General features: G+C 47.1%; 3 protein-coding genes across 10 annotated transcripts in view; 2 read left to right on the top strand and 1 right to left on the bottom strand.

The window, feature by feature from the left end:
* The window catches only part of USP20 (ubiquitin specific peptidase 20), a 30,445-nt gene extending 29,419 nt beyond the window's left edge, over nt 1-1,026 (bottom strand). For 2 of the 6 annotated variants that reach the window (XM_062590713.1, XM_062590714.1), the window contains exon 1: nt 219-429. In XM_062590713.1, the coding sequence (XP_062446697.1) occupies nt 219-233 (15 nt within the window). In that variant the 5' untranslated portion in view covers nt 234-429. Of the gene's footprint in view, nt 1-218; nt 430-947 lie in introns of those variants that run through there. The other 4 variants (XM_062590712.1, XM_062590717.1, XM_062590718.1 and 1 more) reach the window with 4 other exon arrangements.
* Nucleotides 1,027-1,107: 81 nt separating this feature from the next.
* C18H9orf78 (chromosome 18 C9orf78 homolog) lies at nt 1,108-8,370 on the top strand. The gene is made up of 9 exons (XM_062590789.1): nt 1,108-1,242; nt 3,272-3,331; nt 4,058-4,109; nt 4,319-4,389; nt 4,665-4,742; nt 5,212-5,409; nt 5,921-6,057; nt 6,798-6,896; nt 7,391-8,370. The coding sequence occupies exons 1-9, from the start codon at nt 1,157-1,159 to the stop codon at nt 7,480-7,482; spliced, it is 873 nt and encodes a 290-aa protein (XP_062446773.1). The 5' UTR covers nt 1,108-1,156; the 3' UTR covers nt 7,483-8,370.
* A 584-nt stretch (nt 8,371-8,954) lies between these two features.
* Nucleotides 8,955-15,908, top strand: LOC134148484 (torsin-1A-like). Of its 3 annotated transcripts, none has more exons than XM_062590612.1 (5): nt 8,955-9,168; nt 9,642-9,907; nt 11,681-11,856; nt 11,948-12,075; nt 14,487-15,908. In XM_062590612.1, the coding sequence occupies exons 1-5, from the start codon at nt 8,964-8,966 to the stop codon at nt 14,735-14,737; spliced, it is 1,026 nt and encodes a 341-aa protein (XP_062446596.1). In that variant the 5' UTR covers nt 8,955-8,963; the 3' UTR covers nt 14,738-15,908. The 3 variants fall into 3 exon arrangements, with proteins under 3 accessions (XP_062446596.1, XP_062446598.1, XP_062446597.1); XM_062590614.1 differs by lacking the exon at nt 14,487-15,908 and adding an exon at nt 13,796-14,467; XM_062590613.1 differs by lacking the exon at nt 14,487-15,908 and adding an exon at nt 12,503-13,789.
* Nucleotides 15,909-16,822: the final 914 nt, after the last annotated feature.

Here is a 16,822-nt window from a genome sequence, read left to right as displayed (position 1 = left end):
CAGAACAGTTCCACAGTAACTGCAACCTCATTTCGGCTGCTGAAATTGCTGCCCAAACCCAGTGTCTCTGCCCTGTACACCAACACGCTCCTGTGGTCCCCCCACCTCTAACAGCTGCGTGCTTTTATGCTTCCAGGCAGCTTTCAAGAATTTCCGATACACGCAGGCTTACAAGGCACAGTCCACGGACTAAATATTTGTATGAATAAAAGAAAAACCTTTGCACTGCTCATCCGCAAAACAGTCACCAGATCCGCTCACTCGCGCTGCGGAACCTGCCGAGACAAGTAACCACCCGCCGCACCTCAGCTCCGCGGTGCCGAGGCGAGGGTGTTCGCCGACCCGGCCCGCCGGCGGCCGCAGAGCACCCACGTCTCACTGCTGGCGGTCACCGAGCGACAGGAGCAACGACAGCCCCGCTCACAGAAAGACGGCATTTCTGCGGAGCTAGGTCTGTAGAAGAGGCCGTTTGGGGTGTTCCCCCCCCCGGGCCGCCCCCTCCCCGCGCACGCTGCGGGACGCCGCCGCCGGGGCCCCGGGCCCGGCCCCGGCCCTTCCCCGCGGCGCTGCTGCATCATCCCCGCCGCGGGGCCGCAGCGCGGGGCGGAGCGGGCCGGGCCGGGCCGGGGAGGGCGCGCGGGGGCAGCGCGGGGGGCTCCGAGCGCCGCGGGCGCTGCGGCACCGCGCGCTGCCCCCCCCGGCCCGGCCCCCGCCCGGCTCCGCCTCGCCACGAGCCGCGCCCGGTCCCGCGGGCGAAGCCACCTCGCGGCCCCGCTGCCGGACGCGGCCTGTCCCCGCTTCCCCCTTCCCCTCGCCGGCGGGTTTAGGAACCGGCGGGGCGGGGAGAGACCCCGGCCGCGCTCGGTCCCGAGGGCGGCGCCGCCTGGGCCTGCGAGCCGCGGCGGGGCAGGCGCCGAGCAACGCGTGGCGGCTGGAGCGGAGCTCACCTCGGGGGAGCGGGCAGCGCCGCCGGCGAGCGCCCGCCCCGGCGTCGGTGCGGGCTGCCAGCCCGGGGCGGGGGGAGGAGGCGCCGCTGCCCTCAGCGCCTCAGGGCAGGCGGCGGCCGCCGGCGGCTTCGGCGCCGCCCTGTGACGCCATCGCGCCGCGCCCGGCGACGGGGCCGGGGGAGGGAGGGGGCGCCGCGCCGCGCCGCGCCATGCCGGGCACGAAGTCCTTCCGCCGCCGCCGGCGAGGCTCCGAGGAGGAGGAGGAGGAGGACGAGCAGGTGGCCGAGGAGGTCAGGTGGGTCGGGAGCCCGCTGCGGCCGCGGCGGGGGGACGCGGCGGGGGCCGGCGACATGGCGGCCGGGGTGCGCGGGCCTGCGGGGCGCCGCTGACGGGGGACGAGCTCAGGCCGCCCGGCCGCGAGGTCCGCTCGGAGCGGCGCAGCCCGAAAGGGGCTCGTGTCCGCCGTCGTGTCGCATTGTCGTGTCGCGTCGTTGCCCTGCACTGCCATGTCGCACTGTCGCGTCGTCATGCTGCATCGTCAAGCTGCGCTGTTGTGTCACACCGTCGCGTCGGGGTGTCACACCGTCGTGTCGCGGTGACACACCGTCGTGTCGCGGTGACACACCGTCGCGTCAAGGTGTCACACCGTCGCATCATGGTGACACACCGTCGCGTCGCGGTGTCACACTGTCACCCTGTGCTGTCATGTCGCATCGCCGCCTTACGCTGTCGTGTTACATCATCTCCCTATGCTGTCACGTCACATCATCACGTCATCGTGTCACGTCATCATGTCACCGTGTCGCATCGTCGCCCTGCACTGTCGTGTCATGCCGTCGCATTGCCGTGTCGCATCGTCGCCCTGCGCTGTCGTGTCACGCCGTCGCATTGCCGTGTCGCATCGTCGCCTCGCGTCATCGCGCTGCATCATCACGTCGCGCCGTTACGTGATGCCGTCGTGCTGCGTCGTCGGGCCGCGTCGCGCCGTGCCGCCGTGTCGTGACATTGTGCAGCACGTGGGACCGGCGCGCGGCCCCGCGGCACCGCCGTCCCCCGCGGCGCCGCCACAGCTGGGCCCTCGTGCCGGGGCTGCGAGGCAGAGACGTCCCGGCCGCCCGCACGATGCTCCCTCTGCTCTGCAGCGTGCGGGGGCGTCTGCGCCTGGCCGGAGCTCCGGCCGCGCGGAGGGGCGTCAGGCCCGCTCTGCGGGATGCGTCGTGGCTTTAGTTCTTGCTTTCCGACCTTTGCTTTGCTGCCAGCTTTTCCATTCTGTCTCCTCCCTTCCATTGAGAGGCTGCAGCTAAGAAAAAAGTTGCATTTGTAGTTTGTCAACCAAATTAGTCAAGACAACATGAGAAGCCGTATTTTAAGGGAATGAGAGCCAGCAAGAGCAGTATTCAGTCGCTGTTGACTAACCCAGACTCTCCTGAGGCCTCTCTCTCTGTGCTTGGCACCAGCCTCCTGCTGCCTTTGCGCACAATTTCTGCTCATTACTTCTCTTCCACTTCTGCCATTTGGAAGTTGGCACTCACTGATGGTCCGTTTTATTTTCAGATCTTTGCATTCAAAGCAGTATTTTTCTTGTTATTTTATCTCCGAAAAATATTTTATGATGCATATTTCATGGCAGATATTGAAAGTATGCATTATTAAGGGAGATCTAAGTATCTGAAGGAAGAAAGAATGTGTGTAAGTCCATATATAGAGACTTGATACTCAATAATACTTTTTTCTTAATTACTATTGTACCGATATAGTTTGATGACTACTTAGTTTTTCTGTATTCTCTTGAAAGCTGCTGCTAGTTTTGCTCAAAATCAGCTGCTTTATTCATTCCCCCTTCCCCTGAGAAATGACTGTATTATTTTATTAGCTAACATGAATTGTTGAAGGATTAAAAGTGTCCCACACTTATTTAATGAAATTCTTATTTAGTGACATTCTTTATTTTACTCTGAGGAAAATACTGGCTGTAAATCTTAACAGACTAAATACAGGAACAGACTCTTTCTTCCCACATTGACTTCAGATTAAAGTCTTCCAGTGTTTGAATGCTTCTTTCTTCAGCTGAGGGAAAATATGTTGAAGGGATGTATCCCAGTAGATGCCATGTGGTTCTTCTCATTGCTTAAATAAATAGAATTGCTTAAATAAAATCAATTGGAAAATATTTGTTGATCTAGTCTGTAACCACAGAAGTGAACGCTCTTATGGAGAGGTTTAGGGCAAAGTCTGTCTAGAAGTTCCTGTGTTAGTGCAGAAAATATTGGTTCTTCATTAAACTCAAACCATAAAATCCTAAGCTGAATGTTTTTATTCTTCAGGTTAAAACTTGAGGAAGCCAAAGAAGTTCAGAGCCTCAGAAAACGACCTAATGGGGTGAGGTAAGGGATATAGTACCAAGGAGATGAACTTGTGTTTTGTCTGATGGTGTAATGTAACAGTAAACTTCTCTGTTGTCATTTGCCTTGATTCAGTAGAAATAGCTACATGTCTAATAGTACCAAAGGTGTGTTCCAGGTAGAGGAGTTTCTTGTACTCTGAGGATGGAAAAGTGGGTGTATTAGGTACAGTCACAGTGACACAGTGTGCCAGTCTGGTCTCTATCCCAACCATGAAGAGGAAGATTAGGATTAAGATTTAATGTGAACTGCCTTCTTACCAAATTACCACATTGTCTTGCTTGTGCCCTCTAAGCTGTATCATGTCATCAGAGATTTGCTGCATTGGCCACTTCATCTGTACTGTACATATAACAGAATGGTGGGTTTAAACTGAGCTTTCACATCTCCTCCATCCTAAATCCCCTCTCTCCTCTCTCATCTAGTGCCATTGACCAGTGAGTTGAAATGTGCACCAGCAAGGAGCTCTGTTCGTTATTCTGGTGACTCACTGTAAGACACTTAAATGTGTCTACCTTAACTTCTTACCTCTCAGAAACAGTAATAGTTCCTCTATCCATAAAGAGGGATTAGGAAGACCGACAATTTTGTATTACTAAAATGTTTGAGATTGTCTGATAGATTTAGAGAAGAGTAAAGAAACACAGTAGTGTTGATAATATGTTTCCTTCTACTGAATTTTATTTACATTCTGTATCTGGTTGACAGTGCTGCAGCTCTGCTTGTAGGGGAGAAGCTGCAAGAAGAAGCAACACTTGTGGTAAGTCCTAGATTATTTTCATCACCTCAGTTTCACATAGTGATGTGAAAACATCCGTGTGGTCCAGTGGATCACTGTGGGAGTCCAGTTGGTGATAGAACTGATGTCACATCTTAAAACCTGTAAGTTTTCTGTGTTTTTATCCAGATTTTGAAGACTAGCATAAAGCTAGAGGAAAGCTTCAAGATTTCTCATTCTGTGTTTTACAGGATGACCCATTTAAAATAAAATCTGGTGGCATGGTGGACATGAAAAAGCTGAAAGAACGGGGCAAGGACAAGTGGGTATATATGAGCTCCAAAAATCTTTTTTGGACTAGTCACCAATCACAGCTAGTAGTGAATTAACCAAATGATGTGTTGTTTCAAAGAATAATATAGCAATATCAATTACATTATTACAATAATTATTTTAATAATTATGTATCATACAATTGTGTTAATTATATATTGTTATTGTGTCATTGTTATTATATAATGCAGCTTGGTTAGTTACCTTTATTACAACATGTCAAATTAGTTTAAAAACAACTGTAAGATTCTGATTTCCATTTAGGATTAATGAAGAGGAAGACCTAAACTTGGGAACTTCCTTCTCAGCTGAAACCAACAGGCGAGATGAAGATGCTGACATGTAAGCTGTGCTGCACTGTGTCTGTGATGTTGAACTGGAGGCTGGGTGTGCTCTCACAGTTGGTTTGTTTGTGTGTTTATTTTCTGTCCTGGGTGCTCAGAGTTCCCAAGATATCTTCCTCATTCTTCTGGAAACTTTCATTTGCTGTTTCACTTTCTGGCTGCCAGACTGGAGAAGGCTGTTCATGAACAAAGTTGGGCGATGCCAACTGACTAGCCAGTGTGATGGCATTATATAGTGGCAGCCTTGCCTGCTGCTTACGAAAGACCTTGGAGGATCTGATCATTTCTTGGACAGAGTAGCAAATGTTTTACTTCTTGCAGTTTATATTAGCTGAGTGGTTTTGGAGAAATTATTCATTCCTCTCTCCTAGCCGCTGGGATAGTGGTGCAGCTGTGCTCAGCAGTGCTGGAAAAGAATACAGAAAATATAACTAAATACCATGTGTCCCTTGTGTGCTGGCGTTCAGGATGAAATACATTGAGACTGAGCTGAAGAAGAGGAAAGGGATTGTGGAGAATGAGGAGCAGAAGGTGAAGCTTAAGAATGCCGAGGACTCTCTGTACGAGCTGCCAGAGAACATCCGTGTCTCCTCTGCCAAGAAGACTGAAGAGATGCTGTCCAACCAGATGCTGAGTGGCATTCCTGAAGTGGACCTGGGAATTGAGTATGTAGTTCACAGATCCATTAGTTATAGCCTGAAATACCAGGAAGGGTACAGTGACTAGAAAACATTGATTGGCAGGGCAGTGGCATATCTGGATTATACAGCCTCAGCTTGGCCCTGTGATGGGACTGAGCCTTGTTCTCAACTAGTGCAATATCTAGAATAGGGTGTTCTACACAGTGTCTAGGGCTGCTCCAGTGCAGGTCCATAACTGACTTAGGAGAAGAAGCTCTTGATTTCTGTGACTGCAGTCTAGCAGCTTCTTGGAGGATCAGTTTACACCTACATCAAAAGAGGATATAATAAAGATCTGAGTTTCCCTTTTCCCATTGAAACAAAGCATCTGTTTTTTAGTGCTGCCTCTTCTCTTATAAAAAAAAGCATCAAGTGCAATCACAGTGCTGTTACTCTCCCCAAATCCATCCACTTAAAATAACTTTTGTGCCTGCCTGCCTGCCTGCTATCCTTTGTAACTATGAATTGAGTATTTTTTTCTTTGCTTTTCTTTCAGTGCAAAAATAAAAAACATCATCTCAACTGAAGAGGCCAAGGCCAAGCTGCTGGCAGAGCAACAGAACAAAAAGAAAGACAGTGAAACTTCGTTTGTTCCCACGAACATGGCTGTCAACTATGTCCAGCACAACAGATGTAAGTCTCACATAACTCTCTTGACCCAGGTGTGACCTGCTCTTCTGCTGAAAAGAAGCAGTCAGTTGGGATGCAGTCAGATGCAGGAGAAATTAATTCATGTATCAGCACAAACAGCTGTCTGATTCCTTTTTCTGGGATGCTCATATAGACCCCATCTGGCTTGGCCTTTCTTTCCCATCCGTCAGCATGAAAGAGAAGGACTTATTACTTCTGGCTTAGCCTTCTGCTCCTGAACTCCCTTGATAGTCTCTTGACTATGCCTCATAAATTTTAAGAGTTTTTCTTAAAGTTATGGCTTGAACATGTGCTGGAAAAGCCTGCCCAATCCGTGATTATAAATGCTGGTTTACAATGGAGAGAAGCCATTCTGTAGGTTGCCAAAGCAGACAGGTGGTCAAGCAAACATAGATCTTACTAGACAGGAGATGGGAATTAATTTCCTGGAGAGCCACTCATGCTGCAGCCATCTGGAGGAAAGGCAGCCTTCTGCTGTGTCTAACCACGCCTTCAGGGGTGATTTGGAGTCAGATTTGTGTGTTCCAAAGGAAATGAAGAGTCTTGCAACCACTTTTGATGAACTGGTGCTACTGAAGTTTGGTGGATCCCATATTGCATGTATCGATTATTCATAGAAACTAATTACAAGAATGCTTGTTGTGAGTTGTGTTGTTTCTGCTTAGTTGTAACAAATACTGAAAAACTGTAGCATTCTGTATCTGATGTTTTCCTTTTCTCAGTTTATCATGAGGAGCTAAATGCACCAGTGAGAAGGAATAAAGAAGAACCGAAGCCCCGTCCACTGAGAGTTGGGGATACAGAGAGGCCAGAACCTGAGCGTAAGTTCCTAATCTGATATGTTTTTAAGTAGAGATACTGCAACTTTTCAGGGATCTGTCACAGAGTAATGATGTAGCTCTTCTTACCTTCTCTTAAACATGAGAGTGCTGAGATAGTGGGGAAGTGGAGCAGTCTGTATTTGAAGTCCAGTGGGAGGGTCTGGCACTTGATATATGCCTGCTAGGTCACACATGAAGCCATCTGGATGGAAGATGTCTTTACAGACATCCAAAGCTGCAGTAGCACAAGGTCAAGATTGAAACATTGACAAATTTGATTGCTGAGGGTATGATGAGAGAAATAGCTAGGGGCACTGGGTTAAGGAGCATTGACTGTTAAAGGAATAACCGGATTTCATGCAGCAAGGGGCTGTTGATTGTATGGCTTTAAAGGAGTTCATAGGGGAAGTGGTAGTGTTAAGGAGACATTTCCTCCTTTCTGTTACATATGTGAAAGAACAGGAAATAATATTTTTTTTGTATTTCTTTTGCAGGGTCTCCTCCAAATCGCAAACGTCCACCCAATGAAAAAGCAACAGATGATTATCACTATGAGAAATTCAAGAAGATGAATAGGCGATACTGATGAGGAGCACTGTCAGAAATCTTTGCAGGAGCTCTTACTTTCCATCAGCGCTGGATCTTGTGTCAGTGACTCATGGAAGGGGTGGGAATCACTACCTTCACATGCTGTTAACTACAAGGCTTTTCTTGTTGTGATCCTGTAGTGAATCAGTTCACAGGTGATTGTGAACTCTTCAGTCAGTAAAATCTTTTGTATAACTTACTTTCAGTTACAAAACTTGTTTTGTAAAAACATGAGCTTTCTGTTGATAATTTTTAGTGGGAAATCAAGCTTGTTTACAGATTCTTACACATTCTTAAAAATACAGAGAGATCTTTTTTAAAGCAGCAATGCAGTTTGTCTTGTAAATGTAAAGGTAGAGGCTAAAACCCGTTTGCTAGAATTAACTTTCTAAGAGAACTTCTTGTTTGTTCCCAAGGGCTTTTGCTGTGCAGAATGTGTAAGATACTGCAGCAAGGTGTTCAGTGCTGCAGCTCTTCGGCCCAGCTTCTGAGCGCAGATAAGATGCTGGGAGAAATCTCAGCATTAGCTGAGCTGTGCCTGGCCACAGCCTTGCTTGGGTCACCTCACCTGTGCCAGGACTGAGAGCAGATACTGAGCAGTGGAGGTTATGCGTTTTTTATGATGCACAGTGTTGTTTTGCTTCTTTTCCTCCCTGCAGAACTATTTCTATTGCAGTTCATTGCATTTTACTTTAGTTGTAAAGAAGAAAGCTGGTTCTGTTTGTAACTGTGTGAATGTGAGGAAAATCTAATTTTCAGCTGTCTTCGGGTGAGAATTTGATGTGGCCTGAGACCTGTGCAAGCCATGTGTTCCCAGGAAATGCAATGTGAGGTAACCTGGGGACAAGATTTTGAACTTAAAAATAATAAAATTGTTTTTAAATTATCCTAAGCGACAGTTTTTCTTTCGGGGAAGCGTGCAGATAGTTTCTTAGCGCTCATGGTGGCGACGGCCGAGCAGTGAAGGCGTTAAGAGTCTCGTCATAGAGCAGCGAAGAGGCCGAGGAGTTGTGGGACAGACCCAAATTTTTCGTTTAATCAGAAAAGGGGGTAAAAATCCCAGGCCGAGTAACTCAGCAGGGTAAACCCCCACGCAGGCAGGTCCCTCTGTAAGGCTGCCGGGGCCGTGGGGTCTGAGGCCGCGCAAACACGCCGCTGCTGGCTGCTTCGCTGAGTCCAGGGTCTGAACCTCAACAAACGCCTCGACCGCATTCAGCCGAGCAGCCTCGGCCCGGGCGCCGTGCGGCGGGGGCGGCGCCGCCCGCTCCCTGCGCGGCTGGGTCGCGCCATGTCGCGACAAGATGGTGCTTCACGTGACAAGCAGGGGCGGCGCTGCCAACATGGCCGCCCGCCCTCAGCGCCGGCCCCGCCTCTGCCCGGGCCCAAGATGGCGGCGGCGGAAGCGCGCGCGCGGCGGCGGCGGCGGCGGAAGCGGAAGCGCGCGCGCGGCGGCGGCGGCGGCGGCGGCCGGGCGGGGCCATGAAGCTGCGGCGGGGCGCGCTGCCGGCGGCGCTGGTGCTGCTGCCGCTGCTGGGAGCCGCGCGCGCCGTGGAGCCCATCAGCCTGGGGCTCGCCATCGCCGGCGCCGCCGCCTCGGCCTTCACCGGCTTCATCTCCTACCCGCGCCTCTACTGCTACTTCAGGGAGTGCTGCCTGCAGCGCCACGACGCGCGCGCCGTCGCCGGTGCGGGCCGGGCCGGGCCGGGCCGGGCGGGGGGAGGCGGCCGTGGGCACGGCCGCGGCGCCGACTGCAGAGGCCTGGGGGGCGGTTGGGGCCGTGTCGGGGGCCCTCAGCGCGGTAACTGGGCGGGGGGAGCCCTCGGCGAGAAGCTCCCTGGGGGGCACCGGGGCCCCTGGGCGCCGCCTCCCCCCGGCGGGGCCGCGCCGGGCGCCGGGCGCGGGCCGTGGGGAGGCCGTTGGGGGGGGGGGAAGGGGAAGGGGCTGCGGGCGGTCCCGCGTGGTCCCGGTGGGGATCGGCGGCAGTGCGGAGTGCGCTGTCTCCAGCTTGGCCAGCCCTTTGATCCCTTGCTTCAAGGTGACCGAGTTCGAGCTGGCGTTGGCATTGATAGCGGGCCCTCCTTAAAGCAGATTAGAAACAGGTAGAGCTTAAAACTTGTTGTGTCTGTTTTTATTAATGGTGATGTTTTCTTTCTCCAGACCTTCAAGAGAGCTTAGACAGGAAGCTGTTCGGACAGCATCTAGTGAACAAGGTGGTTGTAAAGGCTGTGAAGGGCTTCTTGAACAACACAAATCCCAAAAAGCCTCTTGCTCTGTCCTTGCATGGATGGACTGGAACAGGCAAAAACTTCGTCAGTAAGATAATTGCTGAAAGCATTTATAAAAGAGGCCTGAAGAGTAAATATGTCCATCAGTTTGTGGCTACGTTACATTTTCCTCATGCTGACAGCATCAGTCTGTACAAGGTAAGAATACATTGTGGAACTCACAGCAGTAGAGCACAGCTCTGCAGCAGTAGCTGTTCTAGTGATTTGTTAAAGTTATACCGTAATCAGCACTAGAAGCCTAGGTGCTATTTTGCACTGTAAAATGTAGCCTGTGCCAGTTTTGGAACGCCCTACGTGGAATTGGATAAATCCTAACATACACCAGGACTAATTTGCCATGAATGGAAATCTGTTTTCTGCATATGTTTTGAGATTCTCTTTTGAGAAGAATGATAATTCATTTTCATTGCGGCATACTTTAGCTAGAGATCTAGGTGTACAGATCTGCGTAATGATAAAGGGTATTCAGCAGGCTGCAGCGGATGGGTGATAGAGTAATAGGCAGTGCAAAAAACAAATAATAATTTGTCACTGGAGAACCAGCTGGCAGCTTTCAAGTATGTCAGGTACCATGGATGGCTGAAGGGTGTCTGAGACACGGCCTCACTTTTCTCCTTTGTTACACACTGAGTAGGTTATTTAATTTTTCTATGTATCTATTTCCCAGCTGTGAAATAAAATTATAAAAGACTGTATTCAAAGATACAGATAAAAGTATTTGTAATTGTTCTGTCGGTCTGGTGAAAGTGTCAGTGCAGTACTGTAAGCAGGTGGATATCATTTGGGGCAGTACAGTTCAGACATGCATTTTCTGTGTTCTTGGCTTCTTCTAATATTGTTGGTAGCAGAGTTTGAGTAGTACTGTATTTTGTATTTGTCTTCAGTGTGTGTATGTTGAAAACGGGAATAGGATAGTCTACAAACCTGCTTTCTGTATGGGGGAAATCTTTTTCATCTTTCACAGCCTACTGTTGCCCTTTTTGCAACTGAGTTGTTTTAAAATAAAATGGATCCTTTTCTGCTTTTGCTATGAAGTGAATTCATTGCTTGGGAAACTTGCTGTCTGAGACAGTAGGAGGAACTGTGGTTTCTTATCTGCTGTACGGCCAATGTCATCTCCCTGTGTTGCCTTAGTGTGGTTCAGGGACTGATTAAACAGGGAATCTCAGCGATGAATCACTGAAAGTGATCAGAACAGTTACTTCTCATTCATCTGCCAAACAGATCAATTTGCCACCCCACCCTCTTTTTCCCCCCTTACTATTTCATTATTGATCTTAAACGTAACACTTAAGTGAGAGAATCTTCAAATCCTAACAAAATATTAGCGTTTCTGAGGAGTGATGTGTTTTAAGAAGGATTTGCAGTTACCTTCACTTAACTTCTGGATTGTTAAAACTCAAGGCCAAGAGTTTACTTCTGTTTGTACTTATGCTAGTGACTTGTTCCGTAAATGTAATTTCTCACTGGTGCTCTTCAGGGAGCAAATTTAAGTTATTTGTTGTTTTGACACCTAAAGACATTTAGACCGAAGTGCTGCCAAAAGTAATCAGCCTGGTTGACAGGGCCTAGCTTTGTGTTGCTCTTCCTTGGTGATACCCATCCTTTGTCCTAGTGTGCAATTTTTCCTTTTTGCCATGTTTACAGGAATATCTTTTCCCTGAAGAGATTTCTTGCTTACCCCATCCTGTTTCTTGGTATCTTGCATTTTGAATCTTAAGTTTTCAGAACCAGTATGACATTTTGTTTAGTGTTTGTAGCTTTTAACACCTTTGGTTTCTTCACTAAAACGTGATTAAGGTGACATAATAGAAATGACACTTTCAGTACAAAAGTCAGTAAGCAGCACAAGACCTATTTTCTGTCTTTTCAAATTAACTTTTTCAATAATTTTATTTTTATGCCTCCTAGGACCAGTTGCAGTCATGGATTCGTGGAAATGTGAGTGTCTGTCCCAGATCACTCTTCATATTTGATGAAATGGATAAAATGCATGCAGGACTCATTGACTCCATCAAACCATTTTTGGACTACTATGAGCTTCTTAATGGAGTGTCTTACCGGAAAGCCATCTTCATATTCCTCAGGTAAGAAGCGTCCTCTCAAGTTTGCAATTCTGTACACTCACTGCACTATAAAACTGCCTCCAGCTACAATTTTTGTTTTTTCTTTACTTAGCAATGCAGGAGCTGAAAAAATAACAGAGGTGGCACTAGATTTCTGGAGAAAAGGAAAGACAAGAGAAGATATACAGCTCATAGATATACAAAACACACTATCTGTTTCTGTCTTCAATAACAAGAATAGTGAGTAGAACTTTGATTACTTTTGGGGTTGTAAATCTCTGTCTGGATTGACAGTTCCTCAGCCATTTCCAGTTTGCACAAAGATATGTATCTGTTTATTGAGTGCTTTTGCCATGCTTTTGGGAGCCACCACAGCTAGTATAAAGATTTTCAGAGAAGTTTGGGCTTATGGAAGGTGCTGGATGAAGCCTCTGGAGATGTCTGCCAGATCATCCCGCTAACATTAATATATAGCCGTGGATTTACCAGCTGCTGGTGATGTCTCTATGAGCAGCTGTAGTGTAAAAAATGTAAATTATATTCTAGAACAGTAGTGAGATTTATTTAATGAGAGACAGAATTATAAGCAAAAATGATGCTGCATCTAGTGTACAACCTTCATTTGTTATAGCTGTGGTTTCTACTTGATCTGGGCTCCACTTTTCAGCTAGAGAAAAGCTGTGGTGCAGGTTTGAGGCCTACAGACTGCTATCAAAATGAAATGGAGGTCAAGCAAAGGGGGCAGGAGAGCTGTATGGATGAGCAAGGAGCTCCTGGCAAAACTCAAACAGAAGAAGAAAGTACACAATGTGGAAAAAAAAAGGACACGCCACTCTGGAGAAATATAAAAATGTTGTCAGAGTATGCAGGGATGCAACGAGGAAGACTAAGGACCATTTGGAATTAAATCTGGCAAGGGGTGTCAAGGACAAGAATGGCTTCTTCAAATACGTCAGTTGCAAACGGAAGACTAGGGAAAATGGGCCGGCTGCTGAATGAGGTGGGTGCCCTGGTGACAAAGGATACAGAGAAGCCGGAGTTATTCTTTGCTTCAGCCTTTACTGCTAAGGCCAACCCTCAGGAATCGCAGATCCTGGAGACGAGAAAGAGTCTGACCTGCTAGAAAGCAGCTCTGCAGATAAGGACCTGGGAGTTCTGGTGGACAGCAGGTTGACCATGAGCCAGCGATGTGCACTTGTGGCCAAGAAGGCCAATGGTGTCCTGGACTGCATTAGGAAGAGTGTTGCTAGCAGGTTGAGGAAGGTGATCTTGCCCCCCTATTCAGACCTGATGAGGCTACACCTGGAGTCCTGTGTCCAGTGCTGGGCTCCCTGGTACAAGAGCAACATGAAACTACCAGAGAGAGTCTAGCGGAGGGGCTTTGAAGATGATTAAGAGGCCTGGAGCATCTCTCATGAGGAAAGACTGCAAGAGCTGGGCCTGTTTAGCCTGGAGAAGAGAAGACTGAGCGAAGTCTTGGGCTACAATGTCTACAAATACCTTAAGGGAGGGTGTCAAGAGGAGAGGGCCGGACTCTTTTCAGTGGTGCCAAGTGATAGGACAAGAGGCAGCAGGCACAAACTGAAACACAGGAAGTTTCATCTGAATATGAGGAGGAATTTCTTCACTGTAAGAGTGACAGAGCACTGGAACAGGTTGCCCAGAGAGGCTGTGGAGTCTCCTTCTCTGGAGATATTCAAAACCTGCCTGGATGTGATCCTGTCCAATGTGCTCTACGTGACCCTGCTTGAGCAGGGGGATTGGACTAGATGATCTCCAGAAGTCCTTTCCACCTCAACCATTCCGTGATTCTGGTTCTGATAGGAACTGTGTGTGTGTGTGCAAGTGTGTGTGTGTGTGTGTGTGTGTGTGTCTTGGCCACTGATGTGTTTGCTGGGGGACTCCGGGTTACGTATGTTGGGGGATGTCTACTGTATTTATTGATGTTTTTGTGTTGCAGGAAAAACGAGCAGAAAAGAAGTCTAGGCAGCAAGACTAGGTATTATGTTAGCTGATAAATCCTTGACTCATACAACATTTTATTATGGAGAAGATGATTCCTTGCCTCCAACCCAGTTAGATCACCTGTCTTGCTGAGGCTGGGGAGTCTTCAGACAGCTTTTAGAAGCTGTTTATGGGGAACCTGCTGAACCTGCTGTGAGGAGTCCAATGCTTCCTGGGTTTTCTTGCCTGGGATTTCCAAATGAAAAAGGATTTTAAGATAATTACACTTTAATATTTGCAGAAGAAGCAAACCTACTGTATTTTGTTTTCAAAAGGCTGCATGCAAGCTCCATAAAAGGAGCAAGGCAAGCTAGTCTGGGGAAGCAGATATAAGAGATGGAAAATCTGGGCTTCTATAGGTGAGAGAAGTGAAGGTATGATACCAACAACGTGGGAGCAGTGTTCATGCAACAGAGCTCCAAAAGATCACGTCTGTGAGTTTGCCTCAGACTTTATGCACAGCGATCTATGAGAATGGGTTTGTATTTGGGCTTTCTTGTCTGTCACAGGGCCCTAATTCACTTGTGGGTTAGAGTTCACTTGTGAACTCTTACTGTGGTTTGTACCTTATGAACTATGGTTTGTAACTCATAGAACTGTTTAACTAGAGGAGCACTAACAACCCTCCCTTCCCTTTCCTTTTGTAGGTGGGTTTTGGCACAGCACCTTGATTGATAGAAATCTCATTGACTACTTTGTACCCTTCCTGCCTCTGGAATACAAACATGTGAAAATGTGTGTCAGGGTTGAAATTGAATCACGTGGCTATGCTGTGGATGAAGACATTTTAACCAGAATAGCTGATGAGATGACCTACTTCCCCAGAGAAGAGAGAATTTATTCAGATAAAGGATGTAAAACTGTGTATGCCAAACTGGATTATTACTATGACTTCTAATACTTTATTGCTGCAATCTGCAAATAAGGAAATTAACTTAATCACAAAGTGGAGAAACCGGGACATTTCATTTTTAAGCACTTTTTTTTTTTTTAAAGGAACATTATTTTTAACTGGTGTGTAAATAAGTGGCAGTGCATCTGCATTTTTATTCTGTCAGTAGTCACGGCTCCCAAGTACTCTGATCTTGTGCTGTCAAGGTAAGAAAAAACTGTTTCATGAAGGTGAGAGCTCTTTGTCTATCAGTGCCCAAGACTTACCTCAAATTACGTGTTGATTAACTGTTTAGCAGTCCATTGGCACATATAATAAGACTGAGATTATGACCCCATTTTAACTGTTTTTTGGCTTGATGTGAGTGATCTCTAGACAATATTGAGAATCTTAATCAGAGTCACTATGTCTATGAAAGGCTTCACTGGGCTTGTATGGGAATATTCTTATAACCACATGAAGAGTAGAGTGTATGTATTTTCTCCTTGAACAGCTTTTCTCTGGTAAAGATGGGGGGAATTGTGCCATTAAAAAGGCCATGGTCTTCTGTCTAGCGTTATGAAGTACCATGGTCTTTCTCAAAACTGTGGTATATATTGGCCTCCTTTGTGTAAACCAAGTTAAGAATATGAACTTCTCTTTGTGAAAAGCATTCAAAAGGGAGAACTTTAATAACATCAAGTAGAAAGAGGAAGCAAGTCAAAGTCCTTGACTGCCACTTTGAGTTGGTTTCTATTTCGGTTATTTTCTTGTGGGTGAAATTGTCCTCAGTGTGCTCCCCTAGGAATGATTTTTTTGGGTTGGAAGGAAAAAGTGTGCTGACTGCTGATTTGCTTTCGTGAAATGGGTGTAACTTGATGAGAGACATGCATGTGTGGTAAATCTCACACCAAGGAATTGGAAAAGAGGTTTTTCCTCTTCATCTAACTGTAAAACTAAAAGGTTAGCTTGCAGGGTTTTCCCTTAATCCTGTTCTTGCAGTGCTAGGTGCCTTCAAGACAGGCATGAAGACAGGTCCCAAGGCCTTTGTGGGGGGGGAGGGGGGGAAAGAGGGAAGGTGAAATGTGTCAACTGAAATTACTGCAAACAGTTTGTCAGACTTGTTTCTTAATGTGAGCACTGCTGAGGCTTTTTTTTCATTCCAGTTTCTATTCAAAATAAATGTTTCTCACTGCTAGTGTGTTTCTTAACTACCTTATGTTTATTTGCATTGAGTGATTTGATGCTAATTTTGCATAAACTTACCTGTTGAGGAGGAGCATACTACCTTTTTGGCTGTTCAGCTGTGCTTGAGCACAGATCTTTCCCTTTTTGGATGCAGAGGGAATAGATAGGGAGAGGAGATGTGATTCTTTGTTACTGGGTGAAAGGGAGATAGTTAGAGTTTGTAGTGGAAACTGCATTTCTTAGGCATTGGTACTAATTATATTTGCATGCTTTTTGCAGAGGAGGACTTCAGCATAATCTAGCTTTAGATGTGCTCATTTGAACAGTGTTATAAAAATGAATTTGCCTTAGAGTAGGTAACATCTTGTTCATTGTCTCCTCTCACCATGATACCACTGTCTAAATGGTAACTGAAAATATTGTAGTCTGTGATTTAAGCTGCACTTGTTTCTAGTAGCAGCATCTTTAACTATTCTCTGCAGGAGAAAACTGGGCCAGTAAGAAGGGTAAGCGTCCAGTTCTGTTCTGAAGCTGTATAATATACTAATATATTCCTAGTACATGTCAGCAAAGGAGTGCTTTGAACTTCCTTATTTAATGGTTTCTTTGACGTACTGATTCAAGTGAATGACTTGCTGTAACTGAATAATGGAAAAATGCAGACATGAAAAAAAGCTTTTACTACTCTCGGATAACTTATCAAAAGACACAGTTCAACAAAGCAGTATTGTGACTCTTCCAGCATTAAACACACTGTTAGTTCTGCTTTACATGCCACTGCACTATCCATACTAGCAAATATTCAGAAGAGGACATAGGAGTGATGGACAAAGACCGAAAGCTGCCTTGCTGCTGAATCTCTTCTGTTCCTGAAAACAGCAGACTTGGCTAAGAACATTTCCAGCATCTGGGTAAAAGGAATAG

Source organism: Rhea pennata, chromosome 18, assembly GCF_028389875.1.
Source record: "Rhea pennata isolate bPtePen1 chromosome 18, bPtePen1.pri, whole genome shotgun sequence".
Taxonomy (NCBI): Eukaryota; Metazoa; Chordata; class Aves; order Rheiformes; family Rheidae; genus Rhea; species Rhea pennata.
The sequence above is the reverse complement of the archived record's forward strand: the minus strand, read 5'-3'. Positions and strand labels throughout refer to the sequence as shown.